The 24,782-nt window shown below is 38.7% G+C and overlaps 1 protein-coding gene across 1 annotated transcript in view; it reads right to left on the bottom strand.

Moving 5' to 3' along the window:
• LOC131039575 (cysteine synthase) overlaps positions 1-24,782 on the bottom strand; it is a 129,422-nt gene that overhangs the window by 80,585 nt on the left and 24,055 nt on the right. The window contains exons 6-7 of the mRNA XM_057972362.2: positions 1,171-1,222; positions 947-1,026 (exon numbers count right to left, since the gene is read on the bottom strand). Coding sequence (XP_057828345.1) covers positions 947-1,026; positions 1,171-1,222 — 132 coding nt within the window. The remainder of the gene's footprint in view (positions 1-946; positions 1,027-1,170; positions 1,223-24,782) is intronic.

The following is a 24,782-nucleotide window of genomic DNA, read 5'->3' as shown; positions in this document are numbered from 1 at the left end:
TAAAAATATATATTATCATCCACTACCATCCCCAAAAATGGCCTCCTAGATCATCATCCCCAAAATTTGTCCAACTATCCCTTGTCTCTATACCCAAAACCAAATGGAATATAGGAATAAACACTTGAAAATATTGCCCCTATAAAAATTTAGGTTAAACATTACCTTTATTTAACCATGACCAAGAAGCTAACTACATATAAAGTATATAATGAAAGTAGTCGTCAACGTTTTTTATTAATATTAGAGAAAGGGCAACAACTTATTGAAGCAATCATTAAGTATCATTCCAAAAATACTAAAGAAAAACACATCCCATACAAATAGATGTCATGAAAGGTTAGTCCCTAAATAGTCATGTATTCAAAAGTGTAGATCATTCAACTCCAGATCCAATTAAAAAAAGCCTTAAAAATGGACAAGTGCTCAGTATAACTCAAATGAAGTTAGTTGGATTGTAGCATACAATGAAGAACAAGGCATTGCACTGCACACGGGTAAGAGAGTTATGAAAAGATTTCAAACAGTGCCCAAGAAAGAACGGTTATGGTAAACTAGCCTAAGAACAAAATTCAATCATGCTTTGATATTTTGCAAACTAGAACTTAACACGTGTTATCATGTTGATATGTAAATTTTCTTTGTAATTGTAAACCAGTCTTCAACTTGAGATATAAATATTTAATAAATAGTGCATCGTGTATCCATCAAATTGAGGCAAGGATATGAATTTACTATTAAACTGAAGCAAAAAAATGAACGTAGTCTTGCTAGTAAGAGCTTATGAATATCACAGAAATAGAAGCCTGATAAGGCACAAGAAACATCCAAATTCAATTATTTAATAAATATTAAATATATGCACATCTGCACTAGCGGCTGCATTAATTAAATACATCTCAACTTGCCAGCATCTCACTAGTACAAAAATTAATGGCCACTATACCTGTAAGACCTCATCTAGTATCTCCACATCCAAATTCCTTGGAATAAATCCAGCCCCAATGCCTTGAATTTTGTGAGGACCTGCAATTGCAGAGTCAAAAAAAACCAGATTCCTTAAATCAAAACATGAGCATAATGAAAAAACAACCGAAGCATAGACATGTTGCTTCATGATAATAAGCAAAGGCTAAACTCAAAAACTAAGTTAAGAGGTAATTATTTAACCAGGTTTTCCTCCTGACAGTATGTTGCTCTCAGCTGGCTCCACACCATAGATCTGAGCATAAAACAAATGAAAGAATATCACAAATAATCCATGGACAATCAGCAATCACCCCATTTGAAGAAGCAATAAATACCACACGTAAATATATTTGTTTGTACTTGAGGTGCAGGTAAGAGAATCAGTGAGCATTAGAAATACCACAGAAAACCTTAAATGAATATTAAATAAAATAGAGAATCAAGCCAGGTAAGAGAATCAGTGAGCATTAGAAATACCACAAAAAACCTTAAATGAATATTAAATAAAATAGAGAATCAAGCCAGGACCATAATGTATTGTTTATATGCTGCATTCAAATTTATTAATAAAATAAAACTAATTGGTCCTCTTCCATGCTCTGAAGGTGCAAAAATTATTCTTCTAAATGGAGTAGTGCAATCAAACGATGAACTCGAATACCTAAATACTGATAATATCATAGTTCTCATACTTGGACTCTGCTCAGACTCGACAGACCAAAAAATTTCTCTCTGCAAAACTTGGCAAACACTCGGTAACTTCAAAAAATACTTTAATTTTTTCAAAAACAAAATTTCATACAAATACAGTTGCATAATGTATCATATAGTCTACAAAATGTTGGGGAAGTGTTTATATAGGGAAAGGCAGAAAATTCAGGAAAAAAAATTATTTGCCAAGTCTGAGCATGCAAACCGTATTTTAGATAATAGACAAGATGTACAAGAACTTATCCACCCTCTCCTCTCATGACACAAACTAGGTTTGACGATCGAATTAGAGATTTCCAAAGCATTAGACAAATGCAAGTGGACTCTCATAAAAGATAATCTCTGGAAATTGGGATTTAGTCATCATATTAATAATTATCAAATTGATTTTCTCTTGCATCCAAACCTGTACGTACACAATCATCATCAATAGCACTTCTCAATGTGCTTTTGGTGTGGAAGCCACAATTTTTCCACATCTGAGCTGCCTATTTGTGTGGGTCGAGTTTAACCCTCTTAACTCACCCTGTGCTCAACTGCAACTCACATAAACTTGGTTCAAACTCATGGAAAAATCAGTGCACCAGAGTCGTGAGTCAAGATAGGGAGAACTGTAGTCGGCAAAAGTACATGTTGTAGTCGGCTAAATAAATAATTGTTATGTTTTATAATTGAGATGATTAGTTCCCGACTACTTGTGCGTTGGCCGTTGACAATTACCAGTGGTTGATAACCTTAACCAACCTGGTACACTATTTATATGTAGTTGTTTGTAGTCAAGATACCTCTCTCTCTCTGATGTTACGTACTTATTGCACATCTTGCACATTTGGTAACTGGTAATAAAAGATATATCTTCTGAATGTGTTGCAGTGAGTTATATCCCTATGTTTTGTTAATGTACATTTCTATTTACTCTATAATAATCTTGCAAAGTGGAGTAGCAACTAAACATTCGGCGTCATTGCTGATACGAATCCTAGGAAAATATAATTCAAAGACAAGTGTGTTGTGACGTTTTCAACATCGCCCCATTGCAAATGGGGACCCCCTCCCCCTCCCACTTTTTGCTTTGCTGCTTGGGGTTTCTAGTTAGGTGTCAATCCTTAGTCTTTAACCTTTCAGTGAGAGGAGGTTAGCTCAAGTTGTCCACATGCAAGACAGTTTAAGTTACCAAGGTTTATCATGGTCAGTGTGTCTAGATGAGATCAAGTAACCCACTGATCATTGAAAAGTTAACGGGCAGGATTGTCTTGGTGAGCATGTCATTTGATATTTTGTGCAAACCAGGCTAGATGTTACGCCCTAGGAAGTGTGACCTCAAGCTTACAAAATTGCCTTCCAATGATGAAATACATTCAAATAGCGAAGAATGAAGGCAATGGACTAATGGAAATTTGAAGAGGAAAAATTTGACCATGTCAAAATTTTGCTTGAGTCATGGTCCTGACAATAGCTCGCTCACCAAGAGCAATTTGCGCAAATGGACCCTAAAAGTGAGCCCATGCTAGAGAGGCAAGAATCACAAAATAATCTAAGGCAATGCTAGTAAGGGATCAAGATTGAAGGATTCGGGTGTAAAAGGCAAAATTTGGCTAAGTCAAGATTTTGCTCAAGCCAAGGAGCTTGCCCCAAGCAAACAAACTTTGTGCAAATGAAGGTGAAAAATGCGCTCAAGCAATAAGTTGTGCAAATGAACATGAAAAATGCATTCAAGCAAGAAGTTGTGCAAATGAAGGTGAAAAATGTGCTCTAGCAAAATAGTTGTGCAAATGGACATGAAATTTGTGCCCTCACTTGTGCAATTGAACATGAAGAATGCGCTCACCAAGGAGAACTTGTGCAATTGCATGCTCATTTTGCGCCCTAGCAACTCATCAACTTGTGCAAATGGAGGTGTAAAATGTGCCTACACAAGAAAGGGAATAAGTCTTGATCAACTCATCAATTTATGCAAATGAACCTTAAATTTGCGCCCTGCCTTGAGGCTTGTGCAATTGAACATGAAATTGCGCCCACCTTTGTGCATACGGAGAATGAAAATGCACCTAGGCAAGGAGGTCAACTCAAGCATAATGTAACGTGTTGGAGAGCATGAGATGAAGTGTATGAAGTTGAATTTGAACCTAGACCTAAATGCAGCATACATGTCACACTTAAGTTTGTGATCAATTTTAAATTTGCTTCTTTGATTCGTAGTGTTTTGATTCAAGTTTATCTCTTTGGCAGGTCTGATTGCACATGGATATGAAGGAATGCACAAGGATACAAAACAAGTGTAAAGGGACTTCATCAAAGGATATCAATGCGGTTAACACCAAGTGGTCAAACCGGAGCTAGCATCAATTGAACAACATTAAAAAGTCATACAAACAAGATGATAAACTTCACAGCTTCCGATAAACAATTGCAACAGGATGAGGCACTCAACATCTCAGAAGATAAAAGGTTTTGCTTAAGCAAGGCAAGTTAAACAATCAAAGCTAGAGGGTCGACTTGATTGTGATGATGCCATCATCATCACACCAAGCTTAGAGATGTTGAGTATCGAGAAATATTGCTCAACCACATACACATGTGATGAGGTATCAAGTCTACAGTACAAACTGAGGTGGCATCCTTGTCATCACTAACCAATCAAAGGATCCCACATCAGCATATCCAGATGCAATGTACCTGACTCATTCAATGGAGGCACAAGTTCAAGATACCTAACCTCATTTTCTATTGGTTCACATTCAATGTGGAACATGTCAAATCAAATGTAAATTTCTCATTGGCTGAAAAGGAGTCTATTGTAACAAACCCTAATTAGGGTTTTCATCTTGTAATCTCGACCATTGATTGTGAATCAATTTGAGCCACTCATTATAAAGAGCTATCTATATAAGGCTCAGTCTTCTCATTTGTAAGGGTTAATAGAGAATGGTGGAATAATAATATAGTCAATAGTTAGCAAGTAGCAAGCAAATAGCTAGAGTAGAGTAGGAGAAAAGGAGATTTTTGCCAAGAATATGTTGCAAGAGGCATGTCATTTTATTGAAGATATGGTGAATTTCATGTGTTGATTCAACATTTGCATGGTCTCTACGTCTCATTTATTTTCATGTTGATTAGATGGATGGAAGTCATTGTAGATGATTAATGGTGAAATTCGCATGTTCATACCACTTGTATTTTGCTGATTGCCAAATACTTTGCATGGTCAACTAAACTCTTTATACAAGCTCAACTTCAATTGCTACTTACCCATTGATATGCATCACATTGATGGTGTCTATGTTGTTGGTGGTGATTTGAACAGCATAAGATTACATTGGAAGATCCCGCTAGCTTTGTGCAATTGTTCTTTGCATGGCAAAGCAAAGTCAAGTAGAGTTTCACTGAATCATTCAAAATCTCTTACATTCTTAGGAATAGATTAGTCTCTCTAAACCCTTATCCTTTTTATCTTTATTTTCTAAGTCGAAGTTGAAGTCTGAGTTCCAGCAAGAGTTCAAGTATCAATGTAAGTCCCCCTTGTGATTCTAGCAAATCACATCATAATCACTGTGTCTATCCATGTATAAGGTCAAGACCTAACTATCGGAACCTTGGAGTCATCTCCTTTGATCACATTGTTTAGCATCCGAGAGGTCTTTCTTCAAGAGAGCATAAGATACTTAGTATTTTATTTTGTGTTTGAAGGTGTCATAAAAAAACACATTAACACAGCGGAAGAACCAGAAGTAACTAAAACCGAAGAAGAGGAATACACAATAGAAGACGAACTGACACAAGACTTGGTTTACTTGTGGGAAGTATCTGTAAACTCTTATGTTCAAAGAGAGGATCTCCAACGAGAGTGTCATCCAGGATAATCTAACAATGAATGAAGAAGTTGATAATCTCCTTCGGGATTTCCGAGGTACTTGCACAAACTTTATTACCCTTCGAGACATCCAAGAGAGAGGGATTACGAGCAACATAGACAACAAATACTATAGCACAAAATCAACAAAAGATATAAACCAATCAACGAAGGACTTAAAGGACATTCGACATTGGGGACTTGGTTTTTCTAAGGTTACAACCCTATAAGCAACCCATCAATCAAAGTAAGTGGATCCGAGAAACTCAAAACCTAGATTCTATGGGCCATACAGGATTTTAAGAAGGATACATGAGGTTGCTTACGAGTTGGAACTACCGGCAAATAGTAGAATCCATAATGTCTTCCATGTGTCTCGCCTCAAGAAGGTACTAGAATAGAATATCACTTCAAGTTCAGAATTGCCCCTATAGACACCTAAAATTGTCCTAGCCTAGTTAAATAAATATTTTTATTTATTTAATTATTCCATTTTCTTCTATTAATTAATAATTTTTTATTTATTTAATTAATTCTTAACCTTTTCTAAGCCCTTTTCTATCCTAATTTAAACAAATATTTTTATTTATTTAAATTCCCTTTTCCCAAATTAAATAAATATTTATTTATTTATTTTATATGCCCCCCCTCTATTAATTAAATATGTTCTTTAATTTAATTAATTAATTCACTAAGCATTTTCCCCTCAATTATCTTAATTACTCCCTTTATTTTATTATTTCCTCTACCTACCCTCCAATCCTAGCCGACCATTTTTTATCCCACCTCTTAATCCTATCTCTCTGTTTTTAGGATGTTCTCTATATAAGAGGTTTCCTTCTCTCTTTCCAATCAATCAATCTTGGAGCATACTTACATTCTACTGAAATGAATTTAGTTTACATCATCACAACCAAGCTACATCATCACAACCACATCCATTCACCATTGAACTCTTGTGCAAGTATAAAAATCTGAGAGCAACCATATCAAAGCAAGATCAATGGAGATAGGAGAACAATGAAGATCAAACCCACTAAAATATGTGAAGGTATCATTTGGTTATGATTTTGCATGTTTGATGGTTCTTCATTGATATGTTGTTGAATTTTATTGTAGATCTAGGGTTTTACGGTTGGAACTACGGTTTGCAATATTGAGAGTTCAAATTCGACATATACAACGCCCACTCAATGATGAAGGCAAGTTAATTTTGGAGCTCGAAGCCATCCTTGATATGCAAGAAAAGAAGTTATCCTGAGTATCTAGTTAAATGGACAGATCTACCTATAGAAGACACCACTTAGGAAGGAGCTGAAATCTTTGATCATTCAAATTTAAAATTGCTTGAGGACAAGCAATCTCGAGAAGGGCAGACTGTCATGCCCCTGACCTCAAATCAAATGTAGCAAATAAAAAATAATATATATAAATAGCATATATATTGTTTGATTCTCGTTGGCAATCTGCAAGTGAATTAAGTTGATTGTTAATTAGCAATTCTAATAGGTTTATTCTGAAAAGGCAGTAATTCACCCAAGGGAATCCAATGAAAAGAGATATCATTTGAAGACATGTCATTTAAGTGAAGATTGTACCCTATGTTTGTGACTTTTCAATCCATATTGGAGATTATAAATAGGGCAGACTTGTTGACGTGTTTTTATGACAGCATCTAACACAGAATAAAGTTGCCCAATGGTCACTTTACTCTCTCTTGATCAAAGTCTAATTGTAAGCCAAGCTTGTGATAAGCTCAAACAATTGACTCCAAGGTTCCGATTATGCAATGGATGTGACTCAGTTGGCTTGATGTGATATGCTAGTAATCCAAGGGGCCTTACGTTTGGATCGTTCTTTCACTTCTTTGGTATGGTTGGAACTTCATCATCGGATATAGCAATTCTTTGATGCTTCTACTTCAAATGAACCAAACTGGAATGGACTAAAATTAAAGGGAAAAGGGTTAGAAAGATCTAAATGTAATCCTAAGGGCGGTGATATCAACAGATAATGCTTTAGTGGACAAATCCCAAATAAACCAAGCTTTGCTTCACCAAGTTTAACTACAACTACGCAAGAACCGGTGCAATCTAAACAACTATACACAATCGAACTTAGGACAAATTTGGTGGCTCGGGCTAACTTTACACTGCAACTTATAATCAACAAGATGCAAAAAGTATGAACCATGGAAATTCATCAAACACCATTACATTCTCCATTGAAATCAAAGCACTATACTACTACTCTATGTGAGGAAGGTGAAACCATGCAAGTTTTGAAAAATAACTTAAGTGGACACCATCAGAGAACAATGTTTCACTATTATTATCTCAAAAACTTATCACAACAATTTCATACAAATCTCCCTCCTTTACAAATGAAGGGGTCACCCCCTTATATAGCCTTCAGCCTCGATTACATGCAAACCCTAATTAGGGTTTGACCCAAAAGATTCCACACACACGACGCAACAAAGTGGGGATAAACAGTAATAACCCATCATGCCCATTATCCATTAATTACGTTCTGCCAAAAATGGTGTCCACTGTGCATTGAATGCACCATTATCTATCAAATTCATCCAATGTGTAATAAATGCTCCATCATCTCCTAAATACGACAGTTACATGCAAAAGATGCTCCACCACCTCGCTATGCATTGACTCAGTCGCCACTTGGTCAAACGCTCGCCAGTAGTAAATGTGCCATCATGCCGCCATGCATTCAATAGATTCTCAACATGCAAGTGGACCTCGTCGTCATAGGAACTTCTATAATTTTTTGGGTTGTACTTTATTAATACAGAATATTCTCTTTGCATGTCGCCAACTCATCCTTCACAAGAATCTTTCCATTTCGGGCCCACAAAAGACATTTTGGAAGATTTTCTTGCCTTGGAAGAATTTTAACAAATTTATCCGCTCCTGCAGGAATCCTGCACATGTGGAATTCTTGGAGAGAGAAAATTCTTGAAGAGACAATTTTGTCCTTAAAGAAAATTTCTATGTTCTAGTTCACATCTTGTTCTAAAAGAGATTTTTCCATCAACTAACCATTTCTTCCATGTTTGGGAAATTTTAATCTGTCCGAAGTCCTTGGAGAGAGAAAATCCTCTCTTAGCCAATTTTCCTCGTGCCTTGAAATTATTCACCTTGGGTGCCATTTCTTCCCTAAGGAAGGAATTTTTTGAAATTTTGAAATTTTCCTCAACCTTGAATTCCACGTTCTGTTTTGTCCTTAGGCGTTGTTTGAAGGTGGTGAAGGATTTCTTTGGGATTGACATTTTCTTTCTTGACCATGTTTCTGCATTTTCTAATTGTCCTAGAGAGAGGAATTCTGAAAAAATAGACTTTTCTTCCTTGATGCCACTTTGGCATCCATTCTTTTCCTAAGCACATTTTCTCCATGGTGAAGGAATTTTGATGTGGAGGAAAATTTCTCCTTAACCTCATTTTGGCGTCCAACCTTAAACTTGATTCTACTTTGCCCTGGAGGAAGGAAATTCTTCATGCCTAAGCCAATTTTTTACTATTTCCAAGAATTTTGTCCTAAAGGAAGGAATTTCCAACACTCCAAGAATTTTGTCCTAAAGGAAGGAATTTCCAACAAAGCCAATTTTTCATGATTTCCAAGAATTTTGTCCTGAAGGAAGGAATTTCCAACACTTAGTCAATTTTTTACTTTTTGCAAGAATTTTGTCTTTAAGGAAAGAATTTTCGACACTTAGTCAATTTTTCACTTTCCCAAGAATTTTGTCCTAAAGGAAGGAATTTCCAAAACTCAGTCAAATTTTTCACTTTCCTGAAATTCCTTCATCTTGTGTATAATTTTCTCCTTGGGAAGAAATTTTTGATAAATTCATCACCTTTCCTATTTTTTAGGAATTTTTCCCATTTTGATCTTCGAAGCTTAGGAGAGAGAAAATTCTTTCCCTTGACCAATTTTGTCATTGCCTTGAAATTTCTTCAACATTTGGGTGAATTTTCATGCCTAAGAAAGGATTTTTGAATCTCTTAAGGGGATTTTCCTTTCTTCCTTATCCTTGACTTCAAATTTCCATGCCCCCCTCCTTTCCATTTCCTTCTTGGGCGTGGAATATACCTTGTGGAGGAATTCTAGCTTGAGGACGGAATTCCTTGACACCCCCTTTCCAGTGCTCTGCCATCCAACTTGGGCGCCAATCCTATGCAGTGGAGGAATGTTGACTTTGTTGACTTTTCCCTGACACCCTCCATTTGGTACTCATCTTCCAACTTGGGTGCTAAAATGCTAGTGTGGAGGAATTTTGGTCATGAAGGAATTTTCCTCCATGACCCCAATCTAGCGCCCATTACTCTCCTTGAGCACTAAAAACAGATGGAGAAGGAATTTTGGGTGTGGAGGAAAATTCCTCCACAACCCAATCCCGGCGCTCTATCTCTACCTTGGCCGCCATTTCCACATGGTCATGGAATTTTGGAATATTTTTGCTTTTCTTGCCTGATCCCCATTTAATGCCCACTTTTAGACATGCATGATTTCGTTGCCTTAGGAACTTCTTCTTCTAACTTAGCCATTTTCAATCATTTTCCAGATTCAGGATGCCATATTTGGAATTGAAGTGGATTTTCATGCCTTAGGAGGATTTTCAATGCCTTTCCACTTTTGGAATGATTTCCACTCAAACCATTTTTCGCTCAGAAGCCTGCCTTTTCAAACTTTTCGGATTTAGACAAGTGTTCAGGAATGCTCAGTCTTCAGTGTCGGAACCCTTGCCTGTGAAGAACAGACTTACTATAAATAGTAAGTATTTCAAAACGTCAAAACTAAGGCAAAACAAGGCAAGATGACTCTTACTAAAAATAGAAACTGCTAAAAATAGCAAGTTTGATTTTTGGCAAAATAACGACAATCCAAGAGGCAGTGAAATCCCTAAAAAATAGGAACTTTCCAAAAATAGAAAGTTGCTCAGAATTCACTCAAATTTCACTAGTAGGTTCCTTGAAGGGTCTTGATTCCAATGCAATTCTCAGTTTTTCCAAAATCCTAAGGAAAAGACCTCAAATCTAAGTTTGAAGGGCAAAACCCTAAAATAGACACAACAGGTTCCAAACTTAGCCAAATTCACTCAAACGACTTGTAGACTTCGTCAAATTTTATCAAAACACTTGCAAACCAGGTGGATCGAAGGGATTGTTGTGAAAGACCCAAAGAACAAAAAACAAAAGACCAAGAGGGCCTAAAAAGTAGGGGGGTCCCCATTTGCAATGGGGCGATGTGTGAAAACGTCACAACAAGACCTATTTGTGGAAAAGGCATCACATGAATAAAATCTGATTTGGGATTAAGAGCAGAAAAAGAAGATAAGGAGATCAACATAAGAGAATTAACTAAATAAAGTTAAGTAAAGAAATTTTAAAGATTAATAAAATATATCTATTACTCCAGCTTTAAATTAAAAATAATAAATTATTGCAGGTAGGTGTTTGATATGTTATTAAAGATGTATTTTGTGATTTTAGATTTATGAATAAATAATGTAGAATGATTATATTATGTGAATTTTATAACTGTAATTAGTTTATAGTCTCCTTGAAAGAGTCTATTTGGAATCCAAATGGAATAAATTGCAAATAGAAAGGTGTTTTCAGCCTTTCGAGTCAAAAGCAGTGAGAGAGTTGTCCTACCCTACAGCAAGCACACCACCCCGAGTTGTAGGCTTGTGGGTTAGGAGGCAAATGAGTGCTCCCAAGCTTGTTGAGGAAGGCAATCCTCATGAGTCTTATCAAGAACACCACCCCAAGATGTAGCACTTGTGGGCTAGGAGGCGAATGAGTGCTCCTAGGCTTGATCAAGGAGGGTGTGATATCTCCAAGGTGGATTGAGCGATGAAGTCAGCTTATGATCCTACCACATGTCATGGGCCAAGGGGCGAATGAGTGCCCTTGGGCATGAGGTTTCCCCCCAAGTATGCCAACCCACAATGGATGGACTAAATCCTACCCATGCTCTCACAATACAAGGGAATCTCCCCTTGAGACTATGGTTTGCATACATCCCCCACGAATTCCTAATAGGACTAACAAAGGAAAATTGCTTCATAGTGAACTGATGTATATATATAATGTTGAAAATTTAGTGTATTGACTAACAATATTGTATAGAATAAAGTTCGAATTGAATTATATTCTTGAGACTTGAGTTGGAATTGTGATTTTTGGGCAAAATTGCAGGTAGAGCCCTAGGAGGGACATTATATTGATCATTGTACCAACCAATGCCTTATCTATATTTAGCTTGCCATCAAGAAGATCTGGCATGTTGAACACAATTCATGATAATATCTCCTTTTTTCTTGCAATAGTAGCACAAAATTCTATCCTTGAAGAACTAATTTCCCTTTGAAGTAGAAGAATTGGGTCTAGAGGAATGGTTAAACTTGCTTTTGACAAACATTGCAATTTCATTTGTCGTTGATTCATTTTTCTTAGCCCCTCCATCAATCAAAGGTAGAGATTATAGCTCCTAGGGTGACATCTACTGTGTTCAATGTTGTTTTCCATGGGATGTCCCTAGTCTTCAAACCCTCATCCCCGTCCCCAATGGCATTTCAATTGCAGCAAGGTGGCAAGGAACATTGCCTAGACGTCCCCAAAAATCTTCAAATCTTCAAAACATACAGATGGGAAACACTGTACAGCCAACATCCCCTAACCATCCTAGGGATGGCCAACCATCCCCAACAACTAGGAAAATTTTTATAATGTTCAAAAAGAGAAAACAATTCATAACATTTAAAAAAACATTAATATATCATGACAGAAGTATAACAGAAATAAAATTAATCATTCAGTGACAACAACTAAAAACTGTTAAAAATATCATGACAGCATTACAACAGCAATAAAATTAATCATGACAACAGTGATAGCAGCAATAGTATTATAACAGCAATATTCATGACAACAGTGATAGCAGCAATAGTATTATAACAGCAATATTTACGTAAAATTCAAATTCATAGCTAATAATAAGAGTTATTCAAAACACTGATAATTTGGATTTCTGATTTTATTGTTCATAACTCAAACTTCAAATCTTTTATAAACATAGGAGATTGGGATGGCCAATTCACTAGACAAGGAATGACAAGGATTTGACTTGAAAAATGACTACGATAAATTTTGTATGCGTACAACAACTAGTCTAGGAGCATGGCACATACTTGGGGCATAGGAGAACCTCCAAAATCTCTGGCACATTGAGTAGACCAATGTTTTTTTAGTTGTGCATAGAGTCAAACTATTCCTAGATCACCTAAATGCAAGGTTTTCCTAACTAAAGACGGATAAATCAAACACAAGACACTATGAAATAAGAAACTTAGAAAACACATAGCAACATGATATTAATACAAACAAAAATGCTTAGCTACAACTTACAAGCATGGGTGAAGGAAAACAGATCAAGTTACACAAAGCCATTTATGGGCTGAGAAAAATTGCAACCCTTACACATTGCAAAGCCAACTATGGTAGCAAGCAAAGTTTGAAAACTTGGACGCGCCGCGGACTCAGCAGCCCAAAATAGACCTCGGACTCACAACTCGGCAAAAAGCTCAGCTACGACTCAGCTAGGACTCGGAAAAGAAGAAAACAATAGTTATAAAAAAAACAAAAAGAAATCAATGCAATTAGAGAACATAAGAGCCATATTTCAAACATTACACGTCATATGATCTTCAAACCCAATATTTGAAATTTCATCATTCATGAATCATAATCAATGATCATACTCATAGTTTCAAGTTTCAGACCTGTTTTGCACACCAAGGAGTAGAAAGAAATGAAAAAAATCATTAACTTTATGTTTTTTTATCTTGCTAGGCGTTTTTACTCTGCCGCGAGAGTCCTATCTCAAGACTCGAGAGTCCCAACCTAGGACTTGCGTGAGTCACATGCTAAAACTCGAGTCCTGGGAGGAGACTCGCCAAGATGTGGCTCGCGAGTTCGCAGCGAGTTGACTCTGTTGCAAGGTGTGCGCCTTTGGTCTCCTTGTGCTATGCAATGCAGTGCTCAGGTTTGTGACATGGCTTAACCGCCTCCTATGGATTCTATAAGTCTAGTGGTTGTATCGGGCATTAACAAGTCGATCTTTTGGTGCAACGGCAACCGTACTTCTAACAAGTGGTATCAAAGCCTAGGTCACAGGTTCAAACCCCCCCGCTTGCACTAGGGGGGGAGGATTGTTGCAAGGTGTGCGCCCTTGGTCTCCTTGTGTTGTGCAGCGCAACGCTCGGGTTTGTGACATGGCTTAACCACCTCCTGTGGATTCTATAAGTCTAGTGGTTGTAGTGGGCATTAACAGGTTGATCTTTTGGTGCAACAACAACCGTACTTCTAACAGACTCGGCACGCCATCGGACTTGCGAGTATTGGCAAGTCCCAGCCGATTTTTCCATCTATGGTAGCAAGTATCCTTAGGAACCTTGAGGAGAATCAATTCTGAACCAAGGCTTGAGAGAACATTGGAATTTGTAGATAGACTACATATATTGGAATAGACATTGCTTTGATGGTCAAAGTGAATAGGAAAGAATGCAATGTCAATAGGATCCATGAATACTTGTTTGTACTGTACAATAGTACACTTCCATTATAGATCTTAGTAGACAATGAAAGCCTCATTTTTGAGGAAAATTTAGGTGGAAATTTGGCCCCATCATCCAACAAAATATTATGCCAAGTAAATGGCTCTAGCCTAAAGGCTGAAAAAGGAGTTTCAAGTTGGCTAGTCTCTACCTACTAGCCATTAGAGGGGATGTTCACCATCTACTTACTGCTTGTCTATTTCCTCTCAATGGCATGGGTCGCCTCCTAGCCACCAAGGCAAGTTTCCTCACCTAGCTCTCACCATTTTGCTGCCAAGGAGTTCTCAGTTTTTTCCACCTAGTGTTCAAGATTAGCAGCTGCAAGAACACCATGACGAGGGAGAGGACACCACTCTCACCAATTGGGAGTCAACGGATGATGGAAAGGACCTATCTAACAGAGGGTTGGATAACCCTAATGATTGGGACATCTCTCCCAATGCTAGTTTTATAGTGCTTAAGCTTATGTATGTTTTTTATAAACTTTCAGCTTATGATGAATATAGATAGTTGTTTCCATTTTGGGGGCCCTAATTGGTGTTGTGGTTGTTTCCTTTTTGGAGCCACTTGATACTTTGTTTCCCAACTTGGTTATTTGTTCAATGTTAAAGCATGATGCCACTCAATCCAAATTTTTTGAGGATAGGTTGTACTTATTTACCTTAGCTTATATATATGGCTAGAAATCGTCAAACAAAAAAAAAAAAACTATGTTACTGGGTCCTAATTTCTCTTGAGGTCATGTGCCAGTTCAATTCGGGTACCAATTCAGTGCAGGTTCATCTCTAGGTACAACCAAGTACCTTGGGCATACCCAATACTGATATATGCAAATTTTTGGGCTTTTGAATCTTATACAATACTGAAATAAACTAACACTTCTAAATATGCAGTAGTAAACACCAATTGAAATATGAAAGCATTAGGGAAGCTTCTTCACATGTGATATTCACATATGGCGGCCCGTTAATGGGCAGTCTAAGGTTAATCTTAGCGTTGTGAGGGGTATGGATTGTGTTTGGACTAAACCGGAGTGAGGGTGGATCAAAATTAATTTTGATGGTGCTTCGAAAGGTAATTCGGGCATCTCAGGTGCAGGGTGCGTTGCTTGTAATGAGGATGGTCAAATTCTGTTTAAAGGAGCTCAGCATCTACAAGATGGAACAAATAACGAAGCGCAAGCGCAAGCAGCTTTACTAGCAATAGAACTGGCAGGTAACCTGAAGGCTCCAAAGCTCCATTTAGAAGGTGACTCCCAAGTAGTTGTGGATGCAATTGCTAAGGGATCTTCTCCGTGTTGGCGCATCAGTAAGCTTGTATCTATCATTTGTTCAAAATTAAGAACCTTCCAAGACTTTCGGATTTCACACATTAAACAAGTTGGGAAAGGGGTGGTGGATTACCTGTCCAATGTGGCTTGTGAATTGGATCTTTTTGTAACCAAGTGGTGGGGGACCGTAGATGAAGAGGCACATTGGGATACCTAGGTGGCACACTTGGGCTGAATATTTTAGTGGTTAGTTGAGGCACCATCACCGTAGCATTTTTGAATTCTCATTTACTCGTCAAGGATGTTGCATTAATGAGAATGTGCAAAAGTGAGCCGTTATGCTGTTTGCATTCCTGGAGATGTACGAGCCATTAATGCAATCTCTTTTCAATTCATTGGGAAGCATGCATACCTCCACAGTGGGCTTGAAAGGCAGCAGTCTGGGAACATTCCAGTGGTGCCTTACATGGTTTTCTTCAGTGGTTATGTTTAAAGTTATTTTGCTGGATCTAGGTGGTGGTGAGTGCGGCGGTTATGTCAGAGATGGAGGCAAATTTCACACTGAAGACCAAAAAGAAGCTTAGCCGTTTCTTGGGCCGTTCACGGAAAGAAGATTGAATGGGATGTTTTCACAAAAGGATGAAATGCTAGTGAAATGCATTCAAAGATTGATGGGAGAGAGCATTGGGTTTGTAGAGCATCGTTACAGAACGAATATGGACGCATACTCCCTAATTGTTGCATGGGCGTTGGAATTTTCGATGGAGCCGGTTAAAAAGGTGGTGAGTGCAATTATTCTAGAAGATTATAGTCTAGGCCTAGAATCCATCTTGAATGGGCGGTCCCTGGTAGAGGGTTCGATGTGTGTGAAAGAATTTTAAACTTCCACCGCTTCTCAGAATAGAAATTCATTCCTTTCTTGAGGTGGCGGGATAACCAAATATATGCACATTTCAAAGAGGAGGCACAAATTGGGTGGGAGGCCTTGAAGCTATTTGTGGACATGATGGAGGTCGACGAGGAGCTACAGCGTGCAATTGAGGAGGCCAGAGCCCTTAAAGAAGCGGGAACGAGTGCAGATGCAGGAGGCTGAGCGAGGAAATGGAGGCATGTGGACCCTAGCTCCTCTTCCGGTTAGCTTTGTTAATGGAGTCTTTTTACTGTGTTTTTGGCTTGGGTTTTTTCCGTGTTTTGCTTTGGTAGTTTGAACCAAAGATCCCAAACTCACCGCGAGTCAAGCAAGTCGAGCCAAGCTTGGCGAGTTTTGCTGACTCGTGGCTCGAACTCAGCGGGTTTTGGGCAAAACTCACCTAACTCACGAGTTTTGCCAAAACTCGCCAAGTCCGAGCTCCAGGACTCGGCCGGCGACATGTTAAAATTTCGATTTTAAAAAACAAAAAAAATGAAATCTTTTTGACATGTTTTTTTTTAAATCTCTCTTTCATATAACCCTAAAAGGTCTTCTAATTGTTAGTTGTGAGAAGAAGAGAGGAAAAGTGAGAGAGAGGAAGGAAAACAAGAGGCCATAGGTTTGCAACCAACAGGGAAGAAGAGCATCAAGGAGACCACAAATCACATTGGAGAGGCCATAGGCTTGCATTGAGAGCATCAAGGAGTCCAAAGCAAGACTTCTCAACTCATTTGAAAGAGGTAAGTGTTAAACTTTGTAGATTTTGCTGGTTTTTTTAGGTATGTAAATGGATTTTTTTCATTTTTTTGTTAATTTTTTTTTAGTTTAACAGTTAACTTTCCAAATCTTGAATGTTTTTATTTTTTTAGCTTAATTTCAATGAGAGAAGTAGAATAATAGCAAAGTGAAAACCCTATATTTTTTTAGAAAAAAATTGTAAACATGTATTTACAATTTTTTTTTTTTTTAGAAGTAGGGTTTGCTGATTTTTTCTATTTAAATTTTCTTATTGCAGCAGCCTTCACGTTTAAAAAACATTCATTTTTCACAATGCCTAAAAAGGATGAGGCTTGGAAATATACTGAAGACTTTATTGGCAGACAAAAAAATCAAACAAATTTTTTTTTTTGTAAAGAAATTAATTTTGGTGGCATCAATAGATTTAAATACCATATTGCCGGCATTCCTGGCCATGATATTGAGGTATGCAAATTACAAACTCCTGAGGCAAAACGTTTCTATTATGTCCAATTAGAAACACATGAACAAGAAAAGTTAACTAAGAAGAGGCAATTGGAAGAATTAAGTGCTATTGGCTCCCATGCATCCACATCCGCATCCACATCCATAGGCTGTGTTGGAGAGGGTTCTTCCATGCCTCCCTTTCGCCCTAGTGCTTCTGCTAGTGCTAGTGCTTCTACTTCTACTCCTCCTAGTGGCACTATTACCTTTGGCCCTAGAGTTCGGAAATCCAGGTTGGATAGTTATTTTGTGCCGCGTAGTACTCCTAGGGCACAACCCTCACTTGAGAGCATGCGTTGGAACAAGGAGGTTCATGATGCTGCAAGAAAACAAATTTGCAAGTTTTGGTACTTTTGCAGCATTCCATTTATTGCAGCCAAGTAATTCTTTTTGATTTGATTGCTTTAAGTTTAAAAGTAAATTTATAGTTTGAAGTTGAACTCTACTTTGTCTAATCATAATCTATTTGTGACAGCTCTCCTTATTGGCAAGGCATGGTAGATTCCATAACCATTTGTGGTGCGGGGTTTAAAGCCCCTACTAATGCTGAGTTAAGTGGCCCCCTCTTGTTACAAATGGTTGAGGATATGAAAGTTGAGCTAGAGGACCACCAACAGTCTTGGAGCCAAAAGGGTTGCACCATCATGACAAATGGTTGGACGGATAGGAGGAATAGAACACTCCTAAATTTTCTTGTTTCTTGCGGAGGTGATTGATCATGATTCATTCTAATTTGTACTTCCCTAAATGCATTGAATAAATTAAATTTTGATTTGTTGAAAGTTTTAAACTCTATTTTCAGGATCCACCATGTTCTTGAAGTCTATTGATGCTTCCTCACATGTGAAAAATGCCACATACTTATGTGAGGCTATTGAGGAAGTCATACAAGAGGTGGGGGAAGAAAATGTGGTGCAGGTGGTGACAGATAATGCAGCAAGTTATGTTGCTGCAGGTAAATTTTGAATTTTTCAAGTCTTGATGGAGAGGCATCTATGATTATTTAAAATTTTCTTAACACATCAAAATTTCTAATTAACTTAAAATTGCTGCAAGTAAACTTTTGATGGAGAGGCACCCGAAAATTTTTTGGTCTCCTTGCGCGGCCCATTGCTTTGACCTCATGTTGGAGGATATTGGTAAGCTTGAATGGGTGAAATCAATAGTTGAAAGGGCCAAAAATATCAGCAAGTTTATCTACAATCATGCATTGGTCCTTAGCATTATGAGGCAATACACGGGGCAAAAGGAGTTGGCTCGTCTTGGTATCACGAGGTTTGCCTCAAACTTCCTCACACTGAAATCCTTGATAAAATCAAAGGCGACTTTGAGGCGTATGTTTGTTGGTGAGGAGTGGACTTCCTCATCCTATGCTACGACCACTGCAGGGATAGATGTGGTAAATTGCATTTTTGATGAGCCAAGTTTTTGGACCCTGTTGTGACCATTTCACACATCGCCCCATTTAAATGGGGACCCCCTCTTTTTGCTCATTTTTGCTCACCTTTCACTCTGCTTTTTAGGGTTTTGGTAGTTTGTCAGTTGTCTGGATTTAGGGTCAAGCCTTAGGGTTTCTGTTTTGTCGTTTTCAGGCCAAAGTCCAGTCAGTCTTGAGAGCTTTTTTGAGCTTCCTCTCGCAGGATGCAATTTTGAATAAAGTGAATTCGCTAGAGGCTAAGTGAGTTGGTCTATTTTCAATTGGAATTTTGAATGAAGAGTCTAAATTTGTCTAAGTATGAATGATGAAATTGCGAATTTTGTCCAATTGAGTGATTTTTGACCAAATTTTGAAAATTTTGATATTTGATCCCGGGCATTGGAAATGACTTGTTTTTACCTTGTGAAGTGATCAAAATCCCGAAATCATGATATTTTGGCCTGTAGGAGCAAAATCGCTCCTATCCCTCAGTGAAGGACCGGAGCTCATTTTCAAAAATCTTACTGTCCCTGCAGGATCAAGATGATTTTTCGAGTGGAAGTAGTAAAGGCAGGCATGATCTTTCCGTTGAATATAATTTGAAGAATTTCATGAGCACGGAAATGCCCCAGGAGTCAAAATCGCTCCTGTCCCTCAGTGAAGGACCAGAGCTCAAAACCAAATATTGCCTTGTCCTTGCAGGATTTGAACAACTTGACGATTTGAAGAGATCAAAGGAGATATGTTTTATCAATGGAATATAATTTGAAGTGCCTTCGTGAAGGGAAATGGACCAAAATGCCAAAATCGCTCCTGTCCCTCAGTCAGGGACCAGGGCGAACTCAATGATAGCTCCCATCCCTCTCCCAGGGACCAGAGCGAAATTCCTCATGAGGCATGTTTCAGGCAAAAGCAAGTAAGTTTTGGGTTTGAGGCAAGAAAGGAGGGTGAAATGAACCTGTTGAATACTAATTGAAGATTACAAGACACCTAATGGAGACTCAAATTGGCCTAGGCGCTCCTGTCCCTCAGTCAGGGACCAGAGCGATTTTTGCCTTAGGTCAATTTCCTGCCAAGTTTGAATGAATTCCAAGCCATGAATGAATGAAAGGATGCATTACAAGACCGTTGAAGATAAAATTGGAAGTTGGCAAAGTGTGATGGAGCCTACAAGTCTAAATTCGCTCCTGTCCCTCAGCCAGGGACCAGGGCGATATGTTAGTTATGATGCCTTTCCTCCAAGTTCAAACCACTCCAAGTCAAGGTGAAGGGTGGCAAGGACATTTTGAAGCGTCTTGACGAAGGACGAAGTTATGAAGATCGCCAAAGATAAAGGATTTGCACTAAAATGCCTAAATTCGCTCCTGTCCCTCAGGCAGGGACCAGAGCGAAAGTGTTCAAATGAGGCCAAGTTTGGATTGCTATCCACATTTTGAATATTTGAAGGGGAGTAAGGAACATCGTTTTGCACTTTGAAGACAATTGCAAGTTAATATGATGAAGATTTTTGCACTAAAAACCCAAGTTCGCTCCTGTCCTTCAGTCAAGGACCAGGGCGAAATTCAGTATAGCTCCCGTCCCTCTCCCAGGGACCAGAGCGAAATCTTCACAAAGGCTTAGATTTTCAAAGGTTTATCAAGTATCAAGTGGCCAAGAGGGATCAAGGGACTTCATTTTACACGATGAAAGCAATGGCAAGTTGATGAAAGCAAGCATGAGCCCAGGACATTGAAGTTCGCTCCTGTCCCTTAGTCAGGGACCAGGGCGATATTTACCATATTGGCCAATTCCTTCAAAAAAAAAATCATGCCAAGTCAAGGTTATGCGCGGTTGCAAAGTATCAAAGGTATCTTAAGAAGATGATATGCAAAGAAATCTAACGTCAAAAGGTGATCAATTGAGCTAAGGAGATTATATCGCTCCTGTCCTTCAGTCAAGGACCAGGGCGATTTTCACAAGATCATTCATTTTCCTTCAAGGTCACGTCAAGGCAAGGATACATAAGATCGAGGATATCGTTTGGAAGGCAATGAACGAGGAGTTGAGGTTAAAAGATGACAAATTTGAGCTAGGATTCAAAGTTCGCTCCTGTCCCTCACTAAGGGACCAGGGCGATAAACACTCAAATATCAAATTTGCCTTGTAAAAGACAAGTAAACTATGCATGGAATGAAAGAATAAAGTTGTTACTTGCCTTGCGATACAAATTGGCAACTTAGAAGGCAAAGACCAAGGAGTAAATACAAGTTCGCTCCTGTCCCTCACCAAGGGACCAGGGCGAAAATGGTCTAAAAGGCATTCTTTCCAAAGATGAAATAAGTCACAATCAAAATACATAGCGAGAACCTCATTTTGGACGTAGGGGATGAAGTTTCAAACGTGAAAAATGAAAGATGGAGGACCTAAATGCATAATCGCTCCTGTCCCTCTCCCAGGGACCAGAGCGATGAAGTTAATGTTCATTTTTCTTCCCATGTCTAGGCGCCAACATCATTTTTTAAATTGCATTAAATGCTAAATTTCGATAAACCTTGATATTTTTAATTAAAATTGGCATTTAATGGGTGCGCACAAGGCATTTAATAATTAATTTTGCCTTTTAAAAAACCGAAACAATTAATTACAAAGGTATTTTAATTAATTAATTAAATAAGGAGGTGAGCGCTTGGGTTTTATTTTTATATTTATACAAAAGTCGGCCTCCCTTTATTTAATTTTTGTTATTATTTGCTTTATTTCCAAGTCGGCCTAGAGGCAATTAAGGAGGTAAGCGCTTATATAAAGGGGGTGTGATATGGCATTTTAAAACATCATTCAATCATCCCTTTGCATGCGATTTGGAGAAGACAATTACAAGGTGCGAATTTCATCAAGGAGAGGTGCGAAATTCCATTCAAAGGGGAGTGCGAACTTGGTTTGAGGTGGAGCGAATTTGCCATCAAGACGTTGAAGACCCCACAAGTTGGCGAAGTTGACAAGGAAGGTGCCTTTGCTAGAAGAGGATCGCATTGATACTTCAAAACTCCAATTTTTGTCTAGACAAATCGCCTTATTTTGCATTTTTAGAGTTAGCTCGCAAGTGAGGTATGGCAAAGTCTTCCCTTGTCTAAATTTTCAATATTGATCTTAAATTTGAATTTTGAAATTTTGAAATTCCATTAGCTCAATCGTTTTTAGGAAATGATAACTCAAAGACTTATCATGAGGTTTCCTAAAATTAATCTTTAATCTAATCTATGTTATGCATTGCAAAATCTAGTTCTTATTATGAAATGTTGTGTAGGTATGGCAACCCCGAAGGCGGGAGCATCCACCAGTCGTCCAGCTCTCATGAAGGAAGATCAAAAGACCGAAGAGGTGGAGACCAAGATCGTGTCTAAATGGAGCAACATTGGAGATACCAACTTGGGCAACTTCAGTACAAAGAAATTTCGAGAGGTCCCTTACATTGGCAAGCCATCACCTGTCGCCCGGAGGATAATTGAAAGTGGCATCATTAAGGCGGCCGGCTTCCCTCCAGCAATACAGTGCCATGAGTTGATGATCGAGTGTGCTCGTCATTATGATCCTCAATCCAGAACGATCGTGTCCAAGGAAGGAAACACTTTAGCTTATCTTTCAAAAGAAGCTATAAGTGAGGCTTTCCATCTTCCAGAGCACAGAGATATGATTTACAAGAGCATAGAAGGAGCCAGGTCCATGTACGAAGATGATCCAGATGCTTGCCTAAGCATCATTAACAAGAACTGGTTACTCAAGAGTCGTCCTCGCCTGAGCAAGGTACCGAACACACCACACAGGATTGATTTCCAGGAGGAGTACAGAGATTTGATTACAATGCTCAACCGAGTCACAGGTGCACCTCAAGCTTTTTACTTTGAGAAGTGGATGTTCTACTTCATCTAGGTGATAGTTCAGGGTAAAGGAACAATTCATTGGGCTAGAATGATTAGCCATTGCTTGGACGTACAGTTGAGGAGACTCAAAGCTACCAAGTCCTTCCACATGAGTTCATACGTCATCTATGCCTTGATCAGGAGCTTTGAGTACGCAGGACTACCTCACAGAGGAGTGATTGGAAGAGGACCCGGCGAGGTCAGAGTTTGTGATTCCTATGTTCACTTGCATCATCCGCCAGGAAGCAACTACAAGTTAGTTAATGATACCTTCGCTATGAACATCACAAGGACGTTGCAAGGCGGGATTCACAACAGATTATCTCAGGATGCACAGGAACTAGTAAAGAGGTACGGTGCTTGGTTTATCCAATTTCCGAAGTTTACTTATATCAGAGTTCATGGATGTCCTTCACCTCCATACATGTTGCCGAGATATCCGACAGACAGAATAGTGTTACTTGAGGTAACAAGACAGTTGGCAGCTTATGCGAAGGCATTCAGACACAGACATGGAAATGGAGTTCCTGTACCTATCATCTTAGGCAATTCAGTTGAGGTATGTCCTAATGCTTTAGCCATGGATGACGCAAAGAAGGAGTTAGCTTTGTATTCTTTTTCATTCTTTGCTTTGAGAGAAAGCTTTGATCCACATGGATATATAGAGGAGACAGTCGGTAGAAAGTTTAAGCATGAGTTTCAGATAGAAGATTTTATGATGAATCTCTTAGACGATCTTGAAGTGAAAAGAAAGATGCATTCTAGATTGCCTTTGGATTTCATCAGGAAATGCAAGATTTACAGAGTGGCCGACCAAGCTCAAAACAGTGGCAGACATCTCCAGTCATCCTATGATCGAGAAAGCAAATCAATAAGGTTAGATTGGAATGAGCCCGAGGTCGTGGATCTAGATGCTGTGATGGCTCCAGTCTTGTCTTGTACTCGCAGATGGGTTGATGTGCAACATCAGAAGTTGAGAGAGCAAGGCATAGCTATGACTTTCACTTTGGAAGAGAAACCAGCCAAAGGAGGAGCTAGTGTAAGCGAAGGTAATCCTAATCTCAGAAACGCAAATGAAGGCAACCTTCGAAGTGCAAGTGAAGGCGATTTCCATCCAAGAGGCTCGAAAAGGAAAGAGAGACCTGGAAAGAGAGAATCTTCCAAGAAGAAACAAGAGGCCAGCCGAGATCGTTCATCCGGTACATCTTCTCGACAAGAGAAAAGGACACTTGAAGTGGAAGAGTCTATGGAGTCGATGGTTCAGAATGATAAAGAAGGACAGGTACCTCAAGGGTCACCAAGTGGATCTCTCCAAGATTATGAGTTACATGAAGACAAGAATAATGACGAGGTAACATCTCCTCACAGAGAAGAAGAAATATTGCATAAGGAAATACAGGTCAAAGAGACAAGATCAGCCATCCCAGATTGGTTGAAGGAAAGATTAACCAAGGTGATCGTAATAGAGGACGAGGACAATGTAATTGATTTAGAGAGCCTTGTTGGACATTCCCAGGAAGTGACAGAGAAGAGAAAGGCTACCAAGATGTCCAAGATGATTAGAGATGAGACTGGATCCAGAAAATTACAAATAGCTACACCGGCAGTAGACAAGTACGAAGGAGAGATCCTAGCAGAGGAATATGATATAGAGACATTTGAGCTAGGTCCATCCACAGCCGAGCAGACATTAGATGATGCCACAGATTCTTTTGAGGCATTGAAGGACAAGCTTAGAGAAGAAATGGAGAAGAGTAGAAAGCTTGAGAGGGAGGTCGGTGCATGGAGAACATATTTCAGCCATCTCAATCAGCCTTTGGGACGTCAGGATCCAGCAAGATCACCTATACAGGCACTTCCCCTTCAATCAATTGGTGAGGCA

The sequence above is a fragment of the Cryptomeria japonica genome, chromosome 5, assembly GCF_030272615.1.
Source record: "Cryptomeria japonica chromosome 5, Sugi_1.0, whole genome shotgun sequence".
Lineage (NCBI taxonomy): Eukaryota > Viridiplantae > Streptophyta > Pinopsida > Cupressales > Cupressaceae > Cryptomeria > Cryptomeria japonica.
The sequence above is the reverse complement of the archived record's forward strand: the minus strand, read 5'-3'. Positions and strand labels throughout refer to the sequence as shown.